The 9328-nt window shown below is 61.6% G+C and overlaps 1 protein-coding gene across 1 annotated transcript; it reads left to right on the top strand.

Annotated features, from left to right (window-relative positions):
* The first annotated feature begins 2131 nt into the window (after positions 1-2131).
* On the top strand, positions 2132-7776 carry DUSP7 (dual specificity phosphatase 7). The gene is made up of 3 exons (XM_004581518.2): positions 2132-2909; positions 4369-4803; positions 6917-7776. Exons 1-3 carry the CDS (start codon positions 2369-2371, stop codon positions 7222-7224), a joined length of 1284 nt encoding a protein of 427 aa, XP_004581575.2. The 5' UTR covers positions 2132-2368; the 3' UTR covers positions 7225-7776.
* Positions 7777-9328: the final 1552 nt, after the last annotated feature.

The raw sequence follows: 9328 nt of genomic DNA on the forward strand, positions 1-9328 counted from the left end.
CCCACTAGGGAACCTGGGGTGACTGAGAACAAAGACGTCAGAGAGAGGCTGTGGGAGAATGAGGGAGGAAGGAGTGCCTGGCAGTGATCCCAAGACAGCACCAGGCAGACCTGAGGCCGCCTGGCCCACTTCAGCTCTTTTTAGGGAACCCACGCCTGGGAGACCTTCAGATGGTGCCAGGGGGTCACCTTGTGTTGCTTACTATCCTGCAGAATTCCAGTGATGAGAAGGAGGCCCACAGAGGTGAGGCCCCAGCGCAGGGAGTGGGGGGAGTTTGTGGGATGGAATGAGGAAGTATGAAGAGGAGGGGCCTCTGTGTAGGGAGCCGGAGGAGATCAGGCGAGAGTGATGAATTGGAGCCCTAACGTGTAGGTTTTTAATCACCTTCCACAATCAACCATTCATGCCTGCCTGGGTTTGAGACCAAAGGATAGTTCAGCAAGCAAAAATAGCACTGATTGACCAGTAGTATCTGTCAGGGGCAAAGGTCTGGGAGAGTTTGAGGAAGAAGCATCCTCTGTTTCCCATACCCAGTGGCTGGCTATGCAGTTGCCCCTGGCAAATAAGTGACGACAGGGACTCCATTTGGAGAGGCTAGCCATAGGCCTGCCCTGTTACTACCAGCTGGGCAGCTGCAAGAGGAAAGGCAAGCTGGTCTGATGCCATCTCACCCCCAGACCACTTACCCTGCACACTCCTGGCCCAGGGCAGGTGCTCAGAAAGTGTCTGAGAAGGACATTCCATCTCTCTCTGCCACTATCTGCCTGTCTGGGTCTGGACATCTGAGGCCCTGACACTCTGCAGGTTGTTGGACTATTCATGGGACTGTGCTAAGAGTTGATGCTCCTCCATTCACGCTCTGGGCATCCACCTCTGACCTCACTTCTGCGGCCTCTGGGTGAGACAGCCTGGCCCTTCGGGGACACAGCCCAGAATGGAGCCCTTCAGGCAGACCATCCCTGGCTCGCAAGACTTGGAGGCCACGAGACGCAAACAGCGTCTGCTCAGAAGCCAACTGAGAGCTCAGATCCCGGGGCCCTCACTCGGGCTCCGCTAGCCCGGGACTGGGAAGGGACCAGGCAGCCAGCAGGGCCGGGGCCCACCGCCCAGGCTCGGTGGGGAACGCTCGGCAGCCTCTGCGCACGCGCGATGCCGGAGAGGAGCCGCTTTGTTCCAGCGATACCTGCGGATCCATTCACCTCCGCTGCCCCGCCCGCAAGCCGACACTCAAGCCAGCGAGGCCACGCCCACTTCCCGCACGAGGTGGGGCCCGCCGCAGGCCCCGCCTCTATCCCCCTCCCCCTACGGCCTGCTTTGGCTATGATTGGTCACCTATACGGTGTGCGCCCGCCTACCATAAAAACTGATTGGTGCCTGGAAAGAGAGGGAGGCGAAGGAAAGCAGATTATAAAGACTCGCTCCCGTTCCACCCGCTCGGGCCGAAAAGTCACGTGGCGCTTCACTCCCCGCCTGTCACCACCCCACTGGTGAAGCTTTCTTAAAGGGCTCGTTCCCTCTTTCTAGAGTCGATTCTTTACGTGGGGTTCCTCATGCCTGTCCGTGCAAGGTCGCGGCGGCCCCGGGCAGTGCTAGCCTGCCACGGGCCCAAATCCCTTCAGCCCTACTGGGGTGTTGCTCCAGGGGACAGGGCCGGTGGCCGTGTGAGGGACGACGCGGTCGCCTGAAATGGTAACCGCCTTAGGATAGCAAGGGGCACGCAGTCAGCGTTCAGTTTCCGAGTGTTGAACGAACCCGATCAAAGGCTGAATGGAAGAGGAGTGACAGGCAGGAGGGGACGGGGAGGTGGTCTCAGCCACCAATAACCGCCCTCTCCGCCCTTCATTCTCCGGGAGACTCGGCTGTGAACGTGGGGTGGGGGCGCCAGATGTAAGAGACGCCCCAGGGCAGCTCTCCCTTTGGACACAAGCCCCAGGAGCGTCGGGGCATCCGGGCGGGTCGTGACCAGCTGCGGGCGGGAGGAGGCCAGTCCGGCGCGGCAGGCGGAGGGCCCGGTGCGCGCCCACGTGCCCCGCAGGGAGGGGCGGCAGAGCGCGGCCCCTTTAAGCTCGGGCGCCGGCCCCGCGGCCCCGCCCCCCAGGACGCCTCGGCGCGCGGCCGCGGGAGCCGCCGTTTAATTGGGGCTGTCAGGCCGCGGCGCGCGCGGAGGGCTGGCCGGCCGGGTGGGGACCGAGGGCCGGGAGGCCGGGGCGGCGGGCGCACAGCTCGGCGGGAGGCGGGCGCCCGGAGACGCGGCTGCGGGCGGGGGGGGGCCCGCGCGGCCGGGGCGCCGTCCCAGGGCGAGGTGCCCGGCCCCGGCCCCGGGCCGCCCGCGCTGCCCCCGCCACACACACCACCACCGCGACTCCTCATGAAAAACCAGCTCCGCGGCCCCCCAGCGCGGGCGCACATGTCGGCTTCGGGGGCGGCGGCGGCGGCGGCGGCGGCGGCGGCGGCGGCTGGGAGCACCCGGGCGGCGTCTGAGCCTGCTGCGGGGTCTGGGGCCGGCGCGGGTACCGGGGCGGGCGCGGCGACGGCCGCGGGAGCCATGCCCTGCAAGAGCGCCGAGTGGCTGCAGGAGGAGCTGGAGGCGCGCGGCGGCGCGTCCCTGCTGCTGCTCGACTGCCGGCCGCACGAGCTCTTCGAGTCGTCGCACATCGAGACGGCCATCAACCTGGCCATCCCGGGCCTCATGCTGCGCCGCCTGCGCAAGGGCAACCTGCCCATCCGCTCCATCATCCCCAACCACGCCGACAAGGAGCGCTTCGCCTCGCGCTGCAAGGCGGCCACCGTGCTGCTCTACGATGAAGCCACGGCCGAGTGGCAGCCAGAGCCCGGCGCTCCAGCCTCAGTGCTCGGCCTGCTCCTGCAAAAGCTACGCGACGACGGCTGCCAGGCCTACTACCTCCAAGGTAAGGGCGGGCCCGAGACCCCCGCACCCTGGTCTGGGGCAGCTCTCGGGGTTCCAGGTTGCCTGCGTCGCGAATCATTTCCTCTCCCCACCCCCGCCCCACTGCCGGCGCCACGTCGCCCCTGGCCCGCGTCAGCCTTCCCGGGAGTCCGTCCTGCACGGCGTGGGCTTGGACAGTCGCGGGCCCCGTTTCTCTGCACGATTTGAGTGGGTGGAACAACTTTTCCCTGCCAAAGACTTCCTTCCCCCCCCTTCGTTGATGGCGATAGCGGAACGCCACCCCCTGCCCCCAGGAGAGACAGGCTGACTCCGGTAGCTCGGAAAGGGGCAGGGCCCAAGGGCAGGCTGCAATGTGTGTGTCCCTGTTGGGTCAGGGTCAGAGAGGCCACCCTTCATGGGTGCCTGGCTCTGTTTAGGTCACCCAGGGTCGGGCTGACGGGGATTTGGGTGTCTGGGATCCGGGCATGGCACTTGGGCCCCAAAGCTATCCTGGCCTCTTGGAGGCGCTTAGGGTAGGGCGTGGGCAGTGCCCAGGTCCCCAGCCTGCCTTCTCAGACCCTGCAGAAAGGGGGGGCAGTGCTGGAGGGGAGCGAGCGGCTGCGGCTGGTGTTTCCAATTAACATTCCAAAATGGCCTCTCGCTGGCAGCGGGGTGGGTGGGAGGGGAGGAGAGGGAAGGGGAGGCCTGCAGCACCCTCGGGCGCCAGGCTGGTGCCTAACTGCAGGCACCCTTGTCTCTCCACCAGCCTTATATAGCCTCGGTGGTCTCTCCCTACCTCTACTGTGGGTCCCAGGCTGGGGCCGGGGTGGGAGCCCGGGTGGAGACAAGATGTGAGGGGGGAGCTTGTGTTCTCATGGGGAGAGAACATTCCTGAGAAGTGGAGCTGAGACCCCTTGGTGATCAGGCCCCTGCTGGGGGCAAGAACCTGCCAGGACCTTGGTTAACCCCATTCCCTGGTGGGGGGTGGGCAGCCAGTGGAGGCCCAGGCCTGTGTGCCTCTTAGCTTGATTCCTCTGTGCAACTCTGAGCCCCGTGGTGTTAACTGCAGGAAAGGTTTGGGTACCCATAGGTGCCATCCTGAGAGGTGGGTGCCCTCATCTGCCTTGCTTTACCACTTAGCAGCTGCTGAGCACCTATGGGTGCCTGATTTGTGCAGGGAGCCACAGAGCAGCGATGAGCTTTGAGGGCATGTCCTTAGGTGGCCTGCAGCTGGTGCTGTGTGGCCAAGGGCCCTGAAACCTCTGGGGAAGAGGCCAGAGCTCAGACGTGTGGCTGCACCTCCCAGGGTTGCTTCAGTGTCCTCATCTGCAAAGTGGGCATGGCATAGATGAGGCGAAGGCAGGAGTGGGACCATGGGGAGCAGGCCGAGCATGGCCCGTGGTGACAGCTGCTGTCACAACCTCTGCTGGGCCTTAGGCAGCTGGTTCAGAGCCTGAGCAGCCGCTCCCCACTGGCCGCAGGTGGTTTCAACAAGTTCCAGACGGAGTACTCGGAGCACTGCGAGACACACGTGGACAGCTCATCCTCACCCAGCAGCTCGCCACCCACCTCGGTGCTGGGCCTGGGCGGCCTGCGCATCAGCTCTGATTGCTCGGATGGTGAGTCGGACCGGGAGCTGCCCAGCAGTGCCACCGAGTCAGACGGCAGCCCTGTGCCATCCAGCCAGCCGGCCTTCCCCGTGCAGATCCTGCCCTACCTCTACCTCGGCTGCGCTAAGGACTCCACCAACCTGGACGTGCTGGGCAAATATGGCATCAAGTACATCCTCAACGTCACACCCAACCTGCCCAACGCCTTCGAGCATGGTGGCGAGTTCACCTACAAGCAGATCCCCATCTCTGACCACTGGAGCCAGAACCTCTCCCAGTTCTTCCCCGAGGCCATCAGCTTCATTGGTAGGTGTTGTCGCTTGCCACTCAACTGGGCTGGGCTGGGCTGGGCTGGGCAGGCACAGTGAGGGGTGTGCCGAGCCTTGGGGGTGTCGCCTGCATCCAGGCGGGTCCCTCTGGGCCTGTCAGGGCTTGTGTGTGCCTTGCGTGTGCCAGCATGTGCCCGTGGGTGTACCCATGCCTGCTGTGAGTCATCGAGTCCCTCAGACCTCGACCTGTCAGGGCCTGAGAGTCCCCCAGGTTCCAGGCTTCCCCCACCCTGCTGTCGGCACCTCTAGGGCTGTCTGCTCTCCAACTGTTGTTTTCCCGACTTTGCTGCCGTTCCGGGCATATCAAGCCAAGACACCCCCGCTTACAACCCTCCCACAGGCTCACTAGCTCACTGTGTCTCATGCCCCGGCACACATGTCTCTCCAGGGCTGGGTTGTCACAGAGCCTCCTGGGAGGGCTAAAAGGGTGGCCCTGGAGCCAGAGGCCCACCCAGCCCTGACAGCCCCTTGGAGTCTGGTGGTCCTGGGTGCCCGGGTTGGAGGTATGGGGTTCAGGGCAGCCTGTGGGGGTGTTCAGAGAAGCAGGGAAAGGCTGAAAGGCCTCCTTGTCAGATCCCGCCCGTGGCCTTGTTCTTCTGGAGGGTGGTCGGCTCTAGCAAGCCTGGCCCACCCGATGTTTGTGCCTAGCCTTCCCAGGGCAGGGGTTGGGGGCTGGACTGTCTTTTTTCCCCCAGGGGCAGTTGTGTCCAGCAAAGGGTGTGTGGTGTCAGCTGGGCTGGGCTAGCGTTAATAACAGGAAGTGGGGAGGCTGTGCCCACCCCCGCCCTCCCCCATCTGCTTACTGGGAACCAAAACTAGGTGCCTGGCTGAGAGGGAGGAAGGAAGGAAGCTGAGGCCTGGAGGAGGGGCCGCCGGGAGCTTCCCAGCCCTGAAGCCCCAGGGGTCTTATGGGTGCTGCCTCAGCGTGGGGGACCCCTAATTCCTCAGGGTTGAGCCTAGCTTTGTCCTTCTTGAAAGGGGAGACAGAACAGGATGTGGGGCGCTAGGGGGTTCCTTTTTCCCACTTAGGCAGTGAAGGAATTGGGGTCCCATGCAGACCACAGGACTGAGGGATAACTTTAGCACCAGCCACACTTAAGAGGGTGAAAAGTAAAAACCAGAAAAAATTGCGTTCTGGGTCACCCCAGAGTGTTTGGGAGCCCCCACAGTCCACACCCTCCTGTGTCACCCAGATCTCACAGTCAGACCTCACACATGGCCCCACAGCAAGCTGCAGCAGCTGCTTCTCACCCTACTAGGCCTGTCTCCCTGGCCCTATCCCTGGATTGGTTCTACCAGTCCTTGAGTTAGGGCCCAGGCGTCCTTAGCCACCCCTAACTCATGGAGGAAGGGCAAGCTCTGAAGAACTGGGGGACCTATGTATCACCTTGCAGGCAAGCACTGACCAAGCACCCACCCTGTGTCGGGCTCCCAAAACTAGAGGGAGTGGGGGATTCCCTGTGTGTCACGTGAGGTAGCTCCACGGACACTAGGCGGCCTGGCCATGGTGGGAAAATGTCCTGGCACGTGAGTCTGTTGGGGAGGGTCTGCTAGGCTAGGTGAGCCCACTTAGGTAATGTCCACCTGTGATGTATTGGGAGTAGCTGTCACCCAACCCCTGGGTCTCTAAGGCCTTGGGGACTGGCAGGGGTAGGCCAGGCCAGCCACTTCCTGCCAGAGGAGCCTCCCTCAGCCTACTTCCCGGGAAACTCCGGGAGTACCCTTAGGAACTGCACCAAGAAAAAAGATCTGGCCCCCACCTATCAGGTCACTGCCTGGCAGCAGCAGAAGCTACAACCACAGGAGCTGCCGGGTGGCCTTGGGCTGACAGCGCCGGGGGTGTAAACTACCTGTTAGGCAGCTACAGCACCACCAGCTGTAGGATAGGTCAACAGACTGACAGTGGCTCGTATCGAGAGGCCCATTCCATAGATGGGGACACTGAGGCATGGGCCTGGCCAGTAACTGAGGACGCAAGTGTGACAGAGCTCTGTGTATAGCGGTGAGTCACTGTGCCAGATGGGCTAGGTCGCTTGTGTTGGGCAGCCACAGGGGATGGCTGCTGACTGACTGGTGCCCATGTGTTTCAGACGAAGCCCGCTCCAAGAAGTGTGGCGTCCTGGTGCACTGCCTGGCAGGCATTAGTCGCTCAGTGACGGTCACCGTGGCCTATCTGATGCAGAAGATGAACCTGTCACTCAACGACGCCTATGACTTCGTCAAGAGGAAAAAATCAAACATCTCGCCCAACTTCAACTTCATGGGGCAGCTGCTGGACTTCGAGCGGACGCTGGGGCTGAGTAGCCCATGCGACAACCACTCGTCCAATGAGCAGCTGTACTTCTCCACGCCCACCAACCGCAACCTGTTCCCGCTCAACACGCTGGAGTCCACGTGAGGCAGGGTGCCCTGAGGTGGACGCAGTGCCGTGTTCTGCATCCCTCCCCATCCAAGGACCCCCTGGCCGGCACCTGTCCCCAGTCCAGGCCCAAGTGGGGGTGCTGAGCTCCCCTCGTGCCTCCCCCTCTGGCCCGCAGGCGAGGCCACTCTCGCAAGACTTGCTCAGACACAGGCCTTGGGGCCCAGGACATCTTTGTGCCAGCAGCCTTGGCCAATGTGGCTCCTTTTTCAAAAGCGCACCTATGGACCCAAGTGTGTCCCGTTCTTAAGGCATGGGAATCCAAACCCTGCCCCACACACAGAGAGTGTGCACACTCTTCTGAAAAAAAGTTTTTTAAACAAAAAGTATTATTTTCAGGCTCCACACAACAGTGGATTGTATCAACCAGTGTTTCAACCCTTTCTTGATCCCGCGCGCATGAGACGCATTCTCAGTTTTGTTCTTCCCAGTTCAAAAAAAAGCATTATCGGTGTGTTCCGTTTTGGTTTTCCAATGGAAAAGACATACCAATCCCGGCCCTTTGTAGATCTTGACCAAATGCATTTTGCACACGTGTGAAACCTCTGTTTCATCAGCAGACCCTTCTCGAAGGGGTGGCTCGCTGCTCTCTGGGTGCCGGAACATGCCCACCCTCTACCCCAAGTCTGACCCAGGTCAGCACTGCGCCTTGCTGGCATGTGATGACCACAGTAGTTGGCGGCCTGCTCCTGGGTTCACAGCTGGTACTCCACCCTCCCATCTGCCCCTCTGGTGGTCCTCGTAGACCTGCCTGAAGCAGAAGGCAGAGGGCGGGGTAGGGGGGACCCTGCTGCTGGCTTGGTGGAGGTGGCACCCTGGGGGACTGCCAAGCAGTAGCATTAACGCTCTGGGCTCAGCTCTTGGGAGCTTGAGCCCAGGACCCTCTTCTGTGCATGTCCTCCACTCTTGCGCCCTCCTGTCCGGCTCTGTGGGGGGAATAGAGGTGCTTCGGGCATGGGGGCTCGGCCTCTCAAGCTCTGCCCCTTGCCCTGGCCATTGTGCTGGGCCACCTGGCTATTGTGCTGGGCCACCTGGCATCTCCTGCTCACTCATGCCACCTCCCCCGCACGCATACCTGGCTGTTAACCTTGCCCATGCCATCTGCCACCAGGAAACTTCACACCCATTTCAACCCCAGGGCAGGGGCATACAGGGCAAGGACAGCCACATGGAAAGGGCAAGAGGCCGCGTCTGCCCCACCCCAGCATCCCCAGAAACCAAGCCACGGATTCCGTTAACCCCCTCCAGTTTTGTTCCTTCTTCCCCCTCAGTCCCACCAGGCATCAGGACCGCACGGGGGCCAGGGGCAGGGCAGGGGGCTGGGCGGGAGCGAGGCCACGGAAATTGCACCCCCACTGCATCTTACCTCACAGGGGTGCTCTTCAGGGATGCTCTCGGGCAGCAGGTTCAGATCTTGCCAGTCGAGAAATTGACCAAAAGCTCCCGCGCCGTACATGGTTCTCTCTCTTTTTAATTTTTAACAAGACAAACCCAGGACGATGCATCAGATTTGTGTCAGTGAGGGTGTGCCAAGGGTGACCAGCTTTGCTTTGTGACCGAATGAAGGAAGATTTGTGACCCTACATATGTATACACACACATGGACATATATAACTCCCGAGCCAGCAACGGGAGTTTGTTTATATTGCAAATAAATATTATTTTTTCTGTAAAGTGAGTCATGGTGTCTGGGGAGGTGAGGAGAGGGGCCCTTCTGGTGCTGCCTGGCACTTGCCTGGTCCTTAGTACCCCGCAGATGGGAGGAGCGTATGGCCAAGGACGAGGCTAAAGTGTCTGTTTCTGCCACGTGGGAGCTGGTGCCTGGCCTGCTATGATCTGGCAGGGTGGGCCATGGGCCAGGCTCTCAGGCCTCTATGCAGGTTCCCTCCGGGTTGGAGAAGAACGGTATGCACAGTGTAGGGGAACAAGGTTTCTTGGGGAATGGGGCAGCCCCATGTCACTTGTGTGCTATTTCATAACCTTTGGCTACAGTGTGCCAAGCTGACTCAGTTTCCCCATTTCTACCCTCCCCAGCTTTCCCTTAAGCAGATTGCGGGATCGATATGGGGCTGAGCCCAGCAGG

Source organism: Ochotona princeps, chromosome 21 (genome assembly GCF_030435755.1).
Source record: "Ochotona princeps isolate mOchPri1 chromosome 21, mOchPri1.hap1, whole genome shotgun sequence".
Lineage (NCBI taxonomy): Eukaryota > Metazoa > Chordata > Mammalia > Lagomorpha > Ochotonidae > Ochotona > Ochotona princeps.